Here is an 18,787-nt window from a genome sequence, read left to right on the forward strand (position 1 = left end):
CTAAACAGGATCCAAAGACGTTTAAATTCATTCCAATTTGGATATAAAAGTAAGTTCAATCGTCGAAAGCGAAATCTCTCTTAGTCCGATTTTTCTCTCTCTTTTGAGTCAGGTTCTTAAGACAAGAAATCGAGTTTTCTGAATATTCCCCTTCCGATTTGCTAACAACAATGTTATGATTGGACTAAAAATCTATTAAAAAAGTCAAATTAAGAGTCCGTTTGGATTGACTTAAAAAAGTAGCTTTTTCGCAAAAATAACTTTTAAGCCAAAAAACAATAAGTTGAGGTTGCCCAGGTGACTGTTTTTTGCTTGTTTTAAGCAGTTTTAAACTTATTTTAAGCATTTTCTAAATTTGCCAAACGCTGAAATAACTAAAAAGATTTTAAAAGCTGATTTGACCAGCTTAAAAGCCAATTCGAACACTCTCTAAGTCAAATAGTATAAACAAATTTAAATTGTTTACCATTAAAAACAAAAGGGAAAACCAAAAAAATTAAAATAAGACACAAAGAATTTTAACAATATAAAGGAAAATAATAGAGAATTTTATCATTTAAATATTATGGACTCTATGATTGGGTAAGTGGGGGCCCAAAAAGCCCAAATTATTGAAAAGAACATTCGACTCATCATAGAAAGCGACCACTTGTCTCCTATGCTAAATCTTCTGTTCCTTTGTCCTACGCGTCATTTTTCATGGCTCCCTCTCCCTATTATTTTGCGCCTTTACCTTAACTCCCCAGTTTCATCTCCTCCTCCTTTCTTACCATTTCTCTCTTCAAAATTTACCCAAAAAAAATATCCAAAATTTCACCTATAAAAGTAACAAACCAGCTAGTAATTTCTCTGTCTTTTGCTTTATAACATCCTCAGTTGACAATTTTTGTCTCAGCTAAATTTCTTGGAATTTTCCTTTGAATTTTCCAAGTTTGGTTAATAGAATTCAAAATCTTGAAAGACCCAAATTTTGGTTTTTTCTTCACCAGTCACTTTCTTGTAGAATTAAGTTTTTTCAAGAATTGGAAAAAAAAATGGAAGCTTTGAACCGTTTTTACTGTAGGAAAAGGTCCAGGTTTCGTGGAATTTTCAATGGAGTTTGTTTGTCTGTTTTGGTTCTTTTCTTCTTCCATAGACAAAATGTTCTTCAAAGTCCATTTTCTAAGAAATCTTATTCCTTTATAAGGAGCTTCAAAATTAGTACTGTTAGAAGAGAAATTGTTGAAATTCAAGATGTTGGGGTGTCAACTAGTAATCTCAAATTCTGTGCAGGGTTGTATAAACATAAGGGTTATAGTACTAAATGTGAGTATTTAAAGGCTAATCCTCAATGTAATTCAGGGGGTTTCTTTAATTATCTTATGTTCTTTTACTGTGACTGTGAAAGTTTTAGTTTTTTAGGGTATGTGACACTTGCCATTTGGTTGATTGGTTTGTTCTATTTGTTGGGAAATACAGCTGCTGATTACTTCTGTTGTTGTCTTGAAAAGTTGTCTAATTTGTTAAAACTGCCACCAACTGTAGCTGGTGTTACTCTTCTCCCTTTAGGGAATGGAGCACCTGATGTTTTTGCGAGTATTGCTGCTTTTATGGGCAGTGATTCTGGGGATGTTGGTTTGAATAGTGTTCTTGGTGGAGCTGTTTTTGTTACCTGTGTTGTAGTTGGTACTGTCTCCTTATGTGTTGCTGAGCAATGTATTAGGATTGATAAGAAATGTTTTATTAGGGATGTGTGTTTCTTTATTGTAGCGCTCGTTTCGCTTCTAGCTCTTTTGATTATAGGCAAGGTGACTGTTTTAGGTGCTGTTGCCTTTGTCTCTATTTATTTGGTGTATGCTGTTTTTGTTGCTGTAACTGAGATGTTAAGGAATCGTTGTGGTGGTAGTAGTAGTAGTAGTAGTTTGAAGTTGGATTCAGTTAGTCCGTTGTTGCCGGTTACAGCTAGTATGTTGTCTAGTAGTGTAGATGGAGAGCACGATTCTTTAAGTGCGCCTCTTCTTAAGTCGGAATCTGTTGATGGATTGGTGCAACTACAGGGTCAGATGCCACATTGGATGTGGCTTTCGAATGTGGCAATTTTCTCTGATGAAGTTGTGAAGGACAATCGCGGAGAAAGTCCAATGGTTTTGTGGGGTTGGAATGAACAGGACGATGTGAATTATCAGTCATCTTCCTTTTCGTGTTCCAAGTTGTTTTCACTGCTAGAAATACCATTAACACTTCCAAGAAGGTTAACAATTCCTATTGTCGATGAGGAAAGATGGTCAAAAGTATATGCTGTTTCCAGTGCTACGTTGGCGCCCCTGCTTTTAGCGTTCCTTTGGAACACTCAGGATGATTTGCACTACCCTGCTAGCGCTGCATATGTTGTTGGTGCTATAGTTGGTGGTATACTTGGAGGTATTGCATTCATCTACACAAATGTTGATCATCCGCCTCGGAGATGCTTATTTCCATGGCTTTTCGGAGGTTTCTTTATGAGTATTATTTGGTTTTACATCGTGGCTAACGAGCTAGTGGCGTTGCTAGTGGCATTTGGTGTTATCTTTGGTATCAAACCATCGATTCTAGCATTAACTGTATTGGCATGGGGCAACTCAATGGGTGACTTAATGTCAAATGTCGCGATAGCAGTGAATAGTGCAGATGGTGTGCAGATTGCTATGTCGGGTTGTTACGCGGGGCCTATGTTCAACACACTTATTGGTTTAGGCATCTCAATGCTCCTTGGATCTTTGTCAAAGAAGCCACAATCGTATATGTTTCCAACAGATGATAGCTTGTATTACACAATGGGATTTCTAATGTTGGCATTAGTTTGGGCACTCATCGTGCTACCACGAAACGATATGCGCCCGAGCAAGTTGTTAGGGTTGGGACTTATGACTATTTATGTAGTTTTTCTATCAAGTAGAGCTATGCTTGCTATGGGAGATGGTTCATGGGGCAGCCCGGTGCACTAAGCGCCCGCTATGCGCGGGATCCGAGGAAGGGCCAGACCACAAAGGTCTATTGTACGCAGCCTTACCCTGCATTTTTGCAAGAGGCCGTTTCTGCAAGATGGTTCATGTAATGATGTAAGCTAATTATATTTGAGTAGAAAGTTCCATAGTAACTCATTCTTTTTTGGGCAGAGTTATGGGAACTACTATGTGTAAGTTGTCTGAGATGTTGCAATTGCCTATAAAAGGTCTTTTTGACAGTGTAGAAATTGTCTTGGTACAATGTTGCAACACAAATTTGAAAGATGTCTTATGTATATAATGCCAGAAAAATAGTGCTATACTTGGTTATCACATTTCATTTTGCAGGAGCAAAGCAGTTCAATCTTGTTTCACCAATTGTCCCTTTTTATATTAGTTGTTTAGCAAATAACCCAATTTCTTGAGGGTTATATTTGCACATCTTCTGAAAATAGTGGCAAAATCAAAACAGTAACCTAAAAAGAGACATTTATGTAAATCGGCCTTCCATCTTTTTACTTTCCTGTTTCTTTTTGGTATCTTTGCACAAATTGTCGCCCATATTTACTGTTTGCTTTTTCTAGCCATATATATAAATTATATATTGGGGGTAATCCGATGCACAAAGTATTCTGTATTCATGCAGGGTCAGGGAAATGGCTGCACCCCAGTGGGTGTACTATAGATTATACATTGATTATACATAATTATACACATGTAATATATAAGTTATACACATATTATATATCCATCGACTATTTCTAATTTAAGCGGTTGGGTGGATGACTATTTGGGGTAATTCTTCTTTCTTTTTTCAGGATGTTCAGTATCAATGCTGAAGTCCCAATGACCGTGGGCTCGCCAGTTTTCAGACTGGTCATTCAAAAATAGCCAGCGTTTGCCAAGTCATTGAAAAATAGCCATTATTTTGCTGCAACAGCGACTGGTCCAGCATAATATACTGGAGTTCGGTGCACCTGTGTATGAACTTCCAGCATATTATGCTGGACCGGTATACTTTGTTGGCTCCAATATAATATGCTAGAGTCCCAGTATACTTTGCTGGAACTCCAATATATTATACTGGAGTTCCAGTATATTACGCTGGAGTATTTTCCGTATTTTGAACAATATTTTTGTTCAGATTTATCTTTACATGAAAAGTGGCTAAATTTTGATGACTTTTGAAATTGTGGCTATTTTTGAATGACCACTTGTAAATCTGGCTATTTTTTAATTTCTCCCCCAATGACCATGTACAAACTTAAATTGGGCTGACCCATATAGGTCGCAATTCATTAACTTTTATCCGAAAAAGATTTTTTTGGTAATATTCTTCAAAAGATTTTGACATAAATATAATAGCAATGTAACACTTCTTTTTACGGTACAAAAGCAGTTTAATTTATTGGAGTAAATTAATCTTATTTTACAACTAGTCTCCATTTATTATATGATTGTTGTAATAACTATTAAGTAACCTGATAATATAAAAACTTAATGCTATATTTTATTAAACACGTTGGTAAACTATGGATACACATGATGTTTAGTTCTCAAGTCACCAAAAAAGAACAAAGCAAAAAAAAAGTCATTATGTGACTCTTGGTTAGGACTTGGGCACTCTATTTACGCTAAATCAATGTATTTTATCACGGTTAAGTAATAATTGAGGTGAAAATGTATATTAATTAACAATATTTAGATGACATAAGAAGGGGAATCTTGGAGCAACATTAAAGTTACTAATGCTGCGGCCCTCCCTGGACGTGAATACGGAGATGCGGCCCTCCCTGGACCCTACGTGAATACGGGATGCCTTGTGCACCGGACTGCCCGCCTTTTGAGATACGGCCCTCCCTAGACCCTACGTGAATACGGAATGCCTTGTACACCAGACTGCCCTTTAATTAAATGATAAAAGAGTTTATGAAAGTTATTATTGATTTGACATAAATATTAAATAAATTAAATAAAGACTAATAAAAGGCTTGAACGGAGAGAGTGGACAAGTAAATTGAGTACAACTTCTATTAAAGGAAAGACAATCGATATAAGAACCTAAAAAATGAAATAAAAGGTAACAAAGCAAAATTAGGACAAAGAAAATATACAAAGTAAACCAAAAAGGAAAGAAAAATATTCTTACTCAAAACGTATTAATCCTACAATTTGGACTAAATACATACGAAGAACAAAAAATGGTAAATATAAAATACCTTAAAAGGAGATTAAAGCCTTCTTCTTTGATTTAACTTAGCGATTAATTTGGTATTCCTTCTTCAATTTCTCTCTTTCTTGCTGTTTTTAGCTCTGTTTTATCCAATTATTTTAGCAATTATTCCTGAAATTGGGTTTAATTAATTCAAGCAGTTGTAATAATTATTGGTGTTCTTTCTTGTTTATTTTTCTCTTTTTGGAATTTGAGTTACTAAACTTTTGCATACTTTTCTTCTCAGCCACATTGGTGTCTCAGAAACAAAGGGTTTAATTTTGAAGATTTAAAGTTGATTACAAAGAGGTAATTGTTAATTTCTTGGCTTTACTGAACAATTACATACAATTTTTCTTGATATTGATGTGTTTTATTTTTGCAAATACTAATGAGTTTCTTATTATTGTTCTATCACATAAAGAAAATTAACTAAATTTTTTCAAGAAGATGTATAGATGCTTTCAATTTTGAAGAATTAACTTAAATAGTCACTGGCCCAAGCGCTCAAACTTAAAATAGTCGACATATGAAAAATCCGATGTATAATCTATGTATAACAGTTGGTTGCCTATTGTGTAAAGATTTTCTACCTCTTGAACCTTAGGCTCTATTTTATTAAATTATATTCCTTTTTTTTTTTAATCTTAGATACTCCATCTGTTCTAATTAATGTGATGCACTTCGAATTTCGAGAGACAAACATATGTTAAAGTTACTTACTTTTTTCTCCTCTAGCATGTAAATGAGTACTCCTCTGGTCCACTTTAATTGATTTTTTGGTCTTTTTCTGGTGGTCCACAATATTTAATTTGTTTAGATATCAAGAATAAATTAACCTATTTTTTTAAATTTACCCTTGGAGTAAAGTAAGGTTAATATGGTCAAAAAAATTAATGTTAAAAGATGATTTTTTTAATATGTGTGAAAATAGTCAAAAAAACTTAAGTAATTAATTGGTCTTGCCCAAAGGTTTCTTTCTTAAGGAAAACATTCTTATACCTTCATATAAGACCAATTTAATTATCTGTAATAGTTGGATTTTTTTTTAAAACTCTACATTATTGACGGCATATAGGACATAACATATATCGTTCCATTTACTTTGATTATACAAAATGCTACTTTTAACTTAGCCATTTTCTTTTTTATTACCCAAACTCACAATTTTTTTCTGAAATTGTTGTGAATTCAACAGATGGGCCGAAGAAAAATTGGCATGGAACTTATTAAAAACGAAAGATCTCGAAATTCGACGTATCAAAAGAGAAAAAAAGGTTTGGAGAAAAAAGCCGATGAATTATCAACATTATGTCAAGTCAAACTATGCATGATTATATATGGTCCAAAAGATAGGGAACCGACAATCTGGCCCGAAAAAGACACAGTTCAGAGCTTAATCGACTCGTACAAAGCTCGATCGGACGATGATCAGAGACTGAGAACTCATGATTTATCTTTTTACTTCAGAGACTTAACAAGAAAAGTCGAGATCGAGTCTTCAAAATTATGCAAAAAGAATTTTGAGGCTAAATATCCAACTTGGGATCAACTCTATGATAATTTATCTTCTGATCAACTCAAACAACTTTCTGCTTTATTGGGGGCAAAAATCGAGTTTATGAAGCAAAGGTATTGTTAAATACTCCCTCAGTCCCAATTTATGCAACGCTGTTTGAATTTTAAGTGTCAAACTTCTTAATTAACTATAAATCGAACATGAAATTTTTGAATTTTTTAAAATAAAATTTAAATGTTTGAAAACTACACATAAAAGGCATTAGAAGTCACAATAAATAATATTTCAAAATATTTAATAGTCATATAAGAAATTAAGACATACAAAACTCGTTTGACTCTCGAAATAAAAAATATATAATATAAATTAGGACAGAAAGAGTGATTTGTACAAAATATAAAAGAATTCTCTCTTTATACAAATAGCCGGTCATATTAATTATATATTTTTCTAGCCATATACATAGATTATACATGTGTTATGCACATATAATACATAGATTACGCATATATTATACCTCCACCGTCTATTTTTAGTTTAAGTGGTAGGGTGGGCGCCTATTTGGGTTAATTCTTCTATTTTTTTTTGGGGTGGGTGGTGGGGTGGGGGTGGGGGTGGTTATGTTTAAAATGACTTTGAAGTCTTTTTTAATTGTAAAAGATTTGGTATTTTTAGTTTTATTCAAAACTTGATTTTAATATAAATGTATGTTTTAGTTTTATATTTTAGCCAACACCCTTTGAACGAAATTAATTAACTTTCACTATGCAGTGACTTTGTTTTAATCTGAAAGATTACTATATAGGATTGGAATTTATTTAAAGATAGTGATTTTTCGCGCTTCAAAGCCGTCTTACAATTATTTCATTCTATTATTTTTGTAACCGCAGGTTGGAATTCTTGAAAGGAACGCAGACAATATCATTAGAGGACATGCATGCAATGAGTTTTCTTGGAAAGCAAGTAACTCAACCAAATACCCAATGTGTAATGCAATGTTTGGCTAGAAAAAGCAGTTTACAATTGGAAATTATTGAGCAGCAGCAGAAACAATTTGTGCCACCGATAAATTTCCCGGAGACAGAAATTATGCAATTTGGGCAGCATCAGATGATACGACGAGATAATCATCAAAGTTCAGGAATCTCAACTGGAATACCTCACTGCACCGCTACTGGTTATGAGCCACATTTAGCGATGTTAAATGCGAGTGGAAATATTATCGAAAATCAACAGGTGCAGGTGTGTCACAGGGATTTGGCTCGAGATAATAATATGATGTTAAGTAATGTTGATCAACAACCTCAACCATTGTGTTATTTTGTACCAATGGTGACACCTAATAACTACTTTCATCAGTATCATCCTATGTTGCCAAATGCTGCAGCTTCTTATCAAATGCATGCTTCTCAGAGGGAAGAGTATTATGAAATGGGAGATTTTCAGCTACCAAATATGAAATAAATAATGAAGCTATGTCATTTTGTTTCCTCCTCCGTTTTCTCAAGAGACGACAACGACAACAACAACAACAGCATATCAAGTGGATTCTAGGGAGGATAGTGATGACGCAGCGTTAGCCCTACCTTGTGCAGGTAGAAAGATTGTTTCTGATAGACTTTCTTGAGAGAGTGAGTGGATAATTAATCGAAGCTTTTTTTATTACTTATGTGAAAGTAAGTTATTTTATTGTAGTTTTCGACAGGCTAGGATGCTTTCATGGTTGGTTACACTTTTTGTTTTTGCCATGAAAGAAATAGGACAATATTTTGTACGTTCCCTTACTTCTGTGACCTAAGCTTTTTTTTTTTTTTTTTTTTTTTGTGGTTAAATAAACGTACTTCTTTTTTTAAACATCTCATAAATGTTATTTATACGCTTTCGGGGCTAATCTTGGTGGGTTATTGGACACAAGAATTATGAAATTTTTGAAAAAATTGGGGGAAAAAAATTCAAGTGAAAAGGGTATTTGAAAATTAGAGTTGTGTTTGGACATGAATATAATTTGAAGCTGTTTTTGATTTTTTTTTTGAGTGATTTGAAGTAAAAAAAATTTAAAAACAGTTTTTTATAGTTTATCAAAGTTACAAAATTTTCAAAATTCAAGTGCAAGTGAAATTTAAAATTTCATGGCCAATCACTGATTCCGAAAAAAATTAAATTTTTTAGAGAAAAGTAAAATAAAAGAGTTATGGCCAAACGGGCACTTATTGTTGGAATAATATTGGATTAATTATGAAGAATAAGGTTTAGCTTGAGGGGTGTCAAGGACACTGTCCTTAAGGATATTTCTCCCACACCGTGATAAATAATATTAGGCGTATCCCCCAGGATTCAACAAGCTCTTCTAGTATAAACTAGGAGCAGAAACAACAAAGATTAATAAAGACAACCCAGCACAATAGAAAAATGTTTTACTTTCTTCCACTCTTTTCACTCTACTCCAAAATGAACACAAAAAGACATATTTATATAGTCTTATAGGTAATAAAAATTATTAGCAATCCATTAAGGCTTCAAATGCCAAACCGTCAAATCATTAAGGCCAATTGAAGCGTTAGTTACAAAAGTTAAAGGAAATGGTTATCAAATTTAATATTAAGTAAACGGTCATACAAGACCAACTTTGGTCAAATTCATAATTATTCTAATTTTCAGTTATAGACATTAAAATATATTTGATCAATTAGTATAATAAACACTCATTAAATGAATGAATCTAGACACTAATTTGAATATTTCTTTTTGAGTTATCAAAATTATTTTTCTAACAATCCCCCACATAATTCAAAAGAATATTAAGTAATAGAGTAAAATAAACAGTTTCGCTGAGTTTTCACAAATGAGCATAATGCATCGAATCTGGTGTCTCTTGGACTATGAACCAGACCTAGATAAAATAAGATTAAACTTACAGAACAATTGGTGAAGTTTAAAACTTCTATGAACCAAGAATTCTTTTGTAAGTTTAGTGTCTTATCTATCACATTATACCCCCACACACTTTGATGTTTATCGCGGTTTTGCGCTAATAGGCCATGCGCGCGCCTGGTTTTCATGAGTGCTCTAGAAATTTTGCCACAAATTTCATAGGAGCGGCCCCACTCCACACTCATATAGGTCCATCCATCAAGTGTATTTTGCAGTACATACACCGCCTACAAAAGGCTATGGATTATTGGATTAAGAGTTTAATAACTCAACCTCACATTCCTTGCAGTCTTGCACTATATACACGCACACACCATAGGAAGAGACATAATCTAATTTGATAGTGCATATTTGATCAACTAATGACTTGTTATTACCCATATGAACCTACTTCATGGGATCTCCAATCACATAGGTTGGGTTACCATCACAGTTGATATAACTCAAATTGGCAAAAGTCCCATTCCCCTCGATGTTTCATATATTAATTTTCTTCCCAAAGGTTTAGTCAGAGGATTGGCCAAATTCACTTCTGACTTCACATAATCTATGAAAATAATTCCATCTTTCAGCAGCTGCTTTATCACATTATATCTCAAGAAAATGTATCTACTCTTCCCATTGAAAGATTTTTTTTCTTACAATGGCTATTATGCCTTGGCAATCACAATTCATCGACACAAATGTTGTCGGTTTAATTCCTAGTGGAATATTGCGCTTTGGCAATCACAATTCATCGACATAATTATTGTCGGTTTAACTCAACAAGAGGTTGCTTAATCAACCTCATTGCCAGACAGTTCCAATAGCTTAACAACCACCAAAAGGTGATCACACAATAACTAGCTAGTTTTTTCTCATTTGAATCAAAGATTCAATATCATCACTGTATCCTTCTAATACAGTGGAAGATTCACATACAAAATACTAACTCATAGTATTTCTCAAATAAGGCATAAAATCATTTCAAATGAAATAAAACTTGACTTCTGTACCCATACCTTTTGAAACATCTTTCAAGAAACTTTATGTATCTTCCATAGTCAAGCACCAAAATAAAATTTTCTAAAATATAGAAGCAACTTTAGCTTCTACAGAAATATCTCAAATCAGTAGGAAGCGGATCATAATTCAATGATTTCTTCATCACCCAAATGACTAAGAGATCCGTAATGAAATAACTTTTCGGAGCCAAAAAATACAACATACTTTTGATCTTCCAATATAAAAATTTTTTTCACAAAAATTCTCATTTTTATAAGGCTTCAATGTTATAATTTTAATAACCAGTTTCTTTTCCTCTTCTTAAGATCAAGCTAGATAACTCAGGACACCATGGTCCCCCACATTTTCGAAAATTTCAAGTTAAGGAGATAACATTTTCATAACTCATAAAGAGTTCTACTTTATAAATAACAAGCTAATAATATAGCGTCACCTCGAAGATTATCATATGAACCAATAAGCATGCAATTTATCAATTAATTGAAAAGTCCCAATATCTTAAGTAATAAAAGTAATAAATATTTAAATCTGGTACATCATCACAAGAAAAATCAAACAATTTAATCTTATGTGCTTTTTCAATTCTCATTCACTTAAATCTCCAATTACATGAATAGAACTAACCTGTCCAAAAGATAGAGATCTATCTAGAAATTTTTTCCAAAGCACATATGTCTTGATAGAGGTTTGGAAAAATCATATTCATGTGATTTCAAAGAAAATGAAAATACTTCAATTGAAAAATTTATCAAACTTGGCATAGCAAATTTCGTCAATTTTGCTATTGAAGAGATTCATTCAGTAACCCACTTTTTCTATTAGATGGTTACCACTTTTAAGTGTAATTCTTAATTAACAATAAGAATCAATCTAACAAGAATAAAATAATTCACCACAGATCGAAAAGTCCTACTATCAAATTCACATAGTTTGTGCTAAAGTTGAACACATTAATTCTCGAAGAAATTACAATGAGATATGGATTCCAATAGAAAGCATGAAAGAATATTTTTTAAGAGCTTTTAGAATAAAGCGGTTTCTTAAATAAATATAATTATGTACCCCGGATTGAATTATATAACTAAAAATCTACAATTATGTAAGCTTATCCCTTAGGCGCATTCAAATACTAGAAAAGGCGTACCTTAATTTTGTAGTGCAACTTATCCTCCATGATGCGATAATGCACAAAATTGAAACAACAACTTGATTAACATATTGCAGCTCATAAAATATAATTTGAATACATAATGATATTCTCCATGATACCATTGTGCAAATGTGAAGTGCAGATCCCATTTTCAGAATTAGAACAACGACTTGTATATCGTCAAATTTGATTCTTCATAATAAAAGAATGTGGAAATATCCTTAAGATTGTTGGAATAATATTGGATTAATTATGAAGAATAAGGTTTAGCTTGAGGGGTGTCCTTAAGGATATTTCGCCCGCACCGTGATAAATAATATTAGGCGTATCCCCCAGGATTCAACAAGCTCTTCTAGTATAAACTAGGAGCAGAAACAACAAAGATTAATAAAGACAACCCAGCACAATAGAAGAATGTTTTACTTTCTTCCACTCTTTTCACTTTACTCCAAAATGAACACAAAAAAAACATATTTATATAGTCTTATAGGTAATAAAAATTATTAGAATCCATTTAAGGCTTCAAATGCCAAACCGGCAAATCATTAAGGCCAATTGAAGCGTTAGTTACAAAAGTTAAAGGAAATGGTTATCAAATTTAATATTAAGTAAACGGTCATACAAGACCAACTTTGGTCAAATTCATAATTATTTTAATTTTCAGTTATAGACATTAAAATATATTTGATTAATTAGTATAATAAACACTCATTAAATGAATGAATCTAGACACTAATTTGAATATTTTTTTTTTGAGTTATCAAAATTATTTTTCTAACACTTATTATGAAAATTGGCTTTGAATAGTTTGCTAGATTAATCGTAGTGTAAACCATTTATTAGAATTTAGAGGAGACTACCACCATAAACATTTTTGTATGAATGTGAGAATGTTTCTTGTTCTCCTTAATTTAGAGGCGGAAATTAGGATTTTGAGTTTGCGAATTCTGAATTTCAAAGAAGGTAGCTTACTGTATTTTAAATTATTTATATATTAAATAAAAGATTCAACACAAATACGATATCAAGCTACTTGATTCTGTCGAAACATAAGCAATAATGAAATTACATAAAGTGTACACATTGTGTTTGACCCAAAGGTATAAAAAATTAAAAGAAAAAAAAATGATAACATAATGTAATCCACTTACTGTTGTTAAAATTGAGAAATCGAAGATTCTTTAATCCTCAAGTCTTATCTTAGCTTCTTGTCTTGATAATTTTGGAAAACGTTAAGTAGATTAGTTATGAGCATTCTTTTCATGTTTATTTATATTGGAACACAACGTGCAATTTGAGAATAATAATCGTCGAGAAAAAGCCAATTAAAAAAAAATCGTATTACTTTATATATTATCCTGTTTAGCCAAGACTTGATTGATGAAGAGACATGATGTTCCAACCAAATAGAAAGCCAACGAGCCCATTATTATGTTTTGTTCAATTATCCGTTTTCGCTACCAACGAATAATGATTTAAATAATTAACCTAAATGGTTGTTCACCTAACTTCTTAAATGAAAAATAGTCAATAAATACTGTATAATCATGTATAATTTATGTATACTATCTTGAAAAAATAAATTGTAAATTCGATCGGTTGTTTGTGTAAAGATGCGTAATGATTTAGAGCCGACTTAGTTGATTAAAGTAACCGCTTATATATTTGACTATATTTGTTGAAATTGATAATAAACATCTAATTTATTTGGTAAAAATATAATGATAAATACTTTTTCTGTTAATATGATCTAGATACTCTAATATTATTTTGTATAAAACAAGTTTTAACTTAAGTAATCTTTTTGTTACAAAAATAAGATCAAGTACTTTATTACAAAAATTCAATAACCTAGTGATTATCTGAAAAATTTACTCAATCGGTTCAGTAATTTTCACATGCAACTAAATTCTCCAAAAATCATTATTAATAATTACTTCAATCTACCGTTCGAAGGGAGCTTCTGTATGGGTCAAAATCTATCCTTAGAGTGTTTAAACCAAGATAGTATTAGCGGAAGAGTTCCCAAGTCGTCATTTATCGAAATGGCCCGAGAAGCGGCAAAGTCTGTGGTCAGAGAGTCAACAAAGGACGAAGCTGAAGAGTCAACAAGGGTCGAGGCCGAGGTCGAGAGCCTTAGACGGAGCAATAACGGCTAGTTTCAAGACATGATTTGACAGAGAATATTCTAGGGGATATTCTTTGCACTTGTACTATTAGGGTTTTTTAGGAGTGTGTTCCCTATAAATAGAAAAAGATACTATGATAGGGGACAAATGATATTCATTTTGTAAACAAACACACTTTGACTAAAGAAAAGAACGGATCTCTTTAATAGTGAACAAACATCACCTTTTCACTGAGATTCTTGTCTATGCTTTTCCACCGACGAGAATAACTCAAAGATTCAAGGGATTGTCTATCATTCATCGTTGTCAGAAAGAACATCCTTCCTTGGGTGACTCGTTCATCCTATTTACTTAAATGCCATTGCTATTCATTGTTATTTAATGCTACGTTATTACTTTTGACTTTTGGAATATTTACATAGCTCCATCTAGGGATATTATTATTAGTTAAAATTAATCCTCATTTACATAAATTTAATTATTTGAACCAAGATCCAAATTTTTTGGTCAAACAATTTTGCGCTGTCTGTGTGGATTTCTTAGTTAAATTTTTTTTGTTTCCTCTAGATCTACAACTAACACAGGTCACTAACGTCAAAAAACCCAAGATCTCCTTTCTTTGTGTATACAAAATCCTACATGGCAGGTAACCAAGGAGAAAGGACGAAAATAACAAGTGACGTCCCAACCAACCTCATGAATGTCATCAACGAGCTCAGTGCATCCCCTAGGCGAGAGAGGTCACCGCCCCCACACTGCAGCATAATAAAACCCAGTGGTAAAGGGGCCTCCACGTATACAGAGGAAGGGACGCTCCAGCTATAAAAAAACTCCTCGAAGCATGGCTAACCAACACACTAACAAGCGTCCTCAACAAATTCGCTCTAGACACGACTGCAGAAACCTCAAGGTCTTGCACGATACAACAAACAGACGAGCAGTGCAACCGACTCGTCCCCCCAGCGACAGGTATAACTCACAATGTTATTGATAGTGCAAGTGACAACGCCCTCGCTGCCATTCTAAAAAGGATGGATGAAATGGAGAATGAAAACAAGGCACTTCGAGACCAGATAAAAGAGCACCAAGAGCGAGTTGACAAGATACTGGGCGCTCTTAAGCTGCTACCGAAGAGGGACGCCGGTAGGTTCATAGAGCAGCCGTACAGCGATAATGCAGCCCCATATGCCATACCAAAGACCTTCAAAATGCCTCCCTACTTCAGGATATACGACATAACGACCGAACCTGAAGATCATGTGACTTGCTACGTCACTGCTGTGAAAGGCAACGACCTCGCCAAGGAACAAGTGTCCTCCATTTTGCTGAAAAGATTTGGCGAAACCCTTACGGGAGGGACAATAACATGGTATTCGCAACTACTAGCTCGCATCATAGAAGCTTTCGATGAAATAGCCGATAAGTTCGTAACCGCCCATGCCGGAGCCAAGAAATCTGAGGTGCGAGTAAACAACATATTTGATATTAGGCAGTCCTTGGGAGATGGGCTAAGGGACTTTCTCGCCCAGTTCAACCGAGTAAAGATGACTATGTCAAACATATCCGAAGGGATGGCGGTCGCAGCCTTTCAGAATAGGTTGAATAGAGATCGTTCAAGAGCAACTAGAAAACTGTTGAGACGATTAATGAAGTACTACCAAACACTTGGGACGAAATCCACAATGCTTACTGTGCCGAGGTCCGAGTAGACGAGGACGATCTCAACGGGCCAACTCACTGACTAAACTCAGTACAAGCTGAATCCAGAAAAGAATAAAGAGACGGCACCAGAAGAGATCATTCAATTTCGCGACCTAACAGGGAACGACACCAACCATATGTTAGGACAGCTGCCGTGCCCTCCCTTTACGAAGAAGGCCCGTCCCGGCCAAGAACAAGGACTCATCAGAGAAAAAGATGTATGCCTCCTTTATTATCTGCTCACAATTTTTGTGTCTCACCTACAAAGATAGTCTAAGCTCAGGAGAAACTCGAATTGAAAGTAAACTGGCCGCTGAAGATCAGATCAGACTCGAACACCAGGAAATCCGACGCCCTTTGTGAGTTCCACCAGGAACGAGGGCACAAAACTGACACATCAAAGAGCTTCTAAGCTACAGGGGGAGAACCAATTTCTCCAGAGGACACGAACACCAAGGACCGCAGAAACCATCATCACCGGCTGGTACCATCAACATGGCCATCGGCGGCGGCGATGCCGCCTCTATCAATAGCATGAAGTTTACCACCACCCACAAACTCAAGCGGTCTATCACCCGTGAACGGTACGACAAACTCGAAGAATGTATCATCTTCGACAAGTTTTGACTTTTCTTCATAACGACGCCCTCGTTATTGCTTTACGCGTTTTAGATACCGATGTTAAATGCATTATGATAGATGATGGGAGCGGCGCATGCATTATCCATCCCCGAGTACTCGCCCATAAGACTCGAAGATAAGATAGTGCAGCGCTGCATCACGCTAACTGGTTTTAATAATGTAGTTGAACGGACATCCGGGGAAATTACACTCCCTAGCTTGGCCGGCGGCGTAACTCTAGTAACGACGTTCCATATCATGGACCAGGCCACAGCGTACAACGCCATAGTAGGACGACCATGGGTACATCCCATGAAAGTCGTCCCCTCCAGTCTGTACCAATTGATTAAATTCCCAACACCATGGGTGATATTCTGTATACACGGAGAACATCATACATCCCGTGAATGTTACCGCATTGCCTTAGACAACACGACCACCCAATTGAGAAAAGACAAAGAAAAAGAATCATAGAAATCAATAGGGTCGAGGTCGAATCAAGACGAGACCGGGGACGTCATCAAGGATCCCGACACGGTCGAAGTTGCAAAATTGACCATTGAAGACCTCGACCCTGTTCAACTAGACCTCGGCGACCATAGAAAGAAGGCCTATATCGGTTGCAAACTTCAGGAACCAGGTAAATTCCGTCAATTCTTAAGAGCTAACACAGATCTCTTTGCTTTTAGCCATGCAGATATTCTGGGCAACCCAAAGGAAATCGCCATGCACAAATTAAACGTTGACCCATTCCACCCCCAGTGAGGCAGGTCAGGCGTAAATTCAACCCTGCTATCAAAGATGCGGTCCGCGTGGAGGTGGAAAAGCTATTAGAGAACGACAGTAGCCCAAGTGGATCTCCAATGTATCGATGGTTAAAAAGAAAATAGGAAATGGAGGATGTGTGCGGACTTCACACATTTGAACAAAGCGTGTTCGAAGGATTCATTACCGTTACCTCATATCGACCAACTCATCGACGCAACAGCCGGGCACGACCTATAAAATTTCTTAGATGCTTATTCGGGCTATAACTAGATCCTTATGGAAGAGGAAGATCAGGAAAAGATCTTGTTCATGACCCACCAAGGAACATATTTTTATAGGGTCTTTCCATTTGGACTATAGAACGCAAGGGCCACTTACCAAAAATTGGTAACAAAGATGTACAAGGACCAGCTCGGCAAAACCATGGAGGTATATATAGACGATATGCTGGTTAAGTCCCAAAGGGCAGAGGATCACATCGATAATTTGAAAGAAACTTTCAACATACTTAGACGGTACGGAATGAAGCTGAACCCGAAGAAATGCGCATTCGGTGTAGCCTTAGGAAATTTTTTCGGTTTTTTGGTATCACGGTGAGGGATCGAGGTCAACCCAAACAAAATAAAAGCCATCTAGGGGATACCAGAACTCTTAACCACCAAAAAACAAGTCCAAAGGTTGACTAGTCGTATAGCCGCCCTATCAAGTTTTATCTCACGACCGTCGGATAGATGCAATAAATTTTTTGGCGTACTAAAATTGGACAACGGTCTCGAATGGACTTCCGAGTGCGTGCACGCTCTGCAAGAACTAAAGGCATACCAATCATTACCGCCTCTACTTTTAAAACCTGAGCCAGGGAGCAACTCCTCATCTACCTAGCCGTATCTAAAGTGGCTGTAAGCATTGTCTTGATTCGAGAAAACAAAGGTATGAAATCTCCCATCTATTACATTAGCAAAACATTCGTCGATGCCGAAACGAGGTACCCACACCTCGAAAAATTAGCTCCGGCCTTGGTTGTAGCTTCATGAAAGCTTAGACTCGATTTCTAATTCCACCCCATCTCGGTCGTTACGACTTTTCCCCTGAGGAGCACTTTGCATAAACCCGAGCTATTGGGGAGGCTGGCCAAATGGGCTATCGAGCTCAGTGAGCACGATATCACAAGTGCTCGCTGACTTCAGTACAAAAATAATGTCTGCGGTCGAAGGGGAAGCCATCCAAGCTTCCTTCCAAACACGAGACCTATGGGTTCTATACACCCATGGCGTATCTATCGCATCACGGTCCGGACTGGGACTCGTACTCGAGGTCCCAACAGGCAAAGTGATTCTCTAGTCCATAAGGTGCCCGGATATGACTAAAAATGAGGCCGAATAGGAGGCCTTAATTGCAGGTTTAAAACTAGCACTCAAATATGGAGCAAAACGGTTGAACCTGTACTGTGATTCCCAGCTTCTAGTCAACCAAGTCACATGGACTTTCTAAATAAAGGAATAAAGATTGCAAAAATACCAAACCGAAATGTGAAAGGCACTTCTTGAGTTCGACTAATGTCAGCTCGATCAAATCCCACGAGTATAGAATGCCGAGGCAGATGGCCTCGCCAAACTTGTCACAGCTACCAAAAGCATCACGACCGGAGACAAAAACATGGTCTCCTCAACTTATCACTAGACCAAGTCGAGGTAGAAGCCATAAACTTAACTTGGGACTGGCGCAATCATATTATCGCATATTTGCAGGACGACACACTCCTTGGCGACAAAAATTAGGCCAAGAAAC

General features: G+C 35.7%; 2 protein-coding genes across 2 annotated transcripts; both read left to right on the plus strand.

Annotated features, from left to right (window-relative positions):
- On the plus strand, positions 696 to 3,324 carry LOC109225592 (cation/calcium exchanger 4-like). The gene has a single exon (XM_019390311.1). The coding sequence runs from the start codon at positions 1,035 to 1,037 to the stop codon at positions 2,961 to 2,963; it is 1,929 nt and encodes a 642-aa protein (XP_019245856.1). The 5' UTR covers positions 696 to 1,034; the 3' UTR covers positions 2,964 to 3,324.
- Positions 6,374 to 8,158, plus strand: LOC109226095 (MADS-box protein defh21-like). The gene is made up of 2 exons (XM_019390898.1): positions 6,374 to 6,807; positions 7,585 to 8,158. Exons 1-2 carry the CDS (start codon positions 6,374 to 6,376, stop codon positions 8,156 to 8,158), a joined length of 1,008 nt encoding a protein of 335 aa, XP_019246443.1.

The sequence above is a fragment of the Nicotiana attenuata genome, chromosome 5 (assembly GCF_001879085.1).
Source record: "Nicotiana attenuata strain UT chromosome 5, NIATTr2, whole genome shotgun sequence".
NCBI classification, from domain to species: domain Eukaryota; kingdom Viridiplantae; phylum Streptophyta; class Magnoliopsida; order Solanales; family Solanaceae; genus Nicotiana; species Nicotiana attenuata.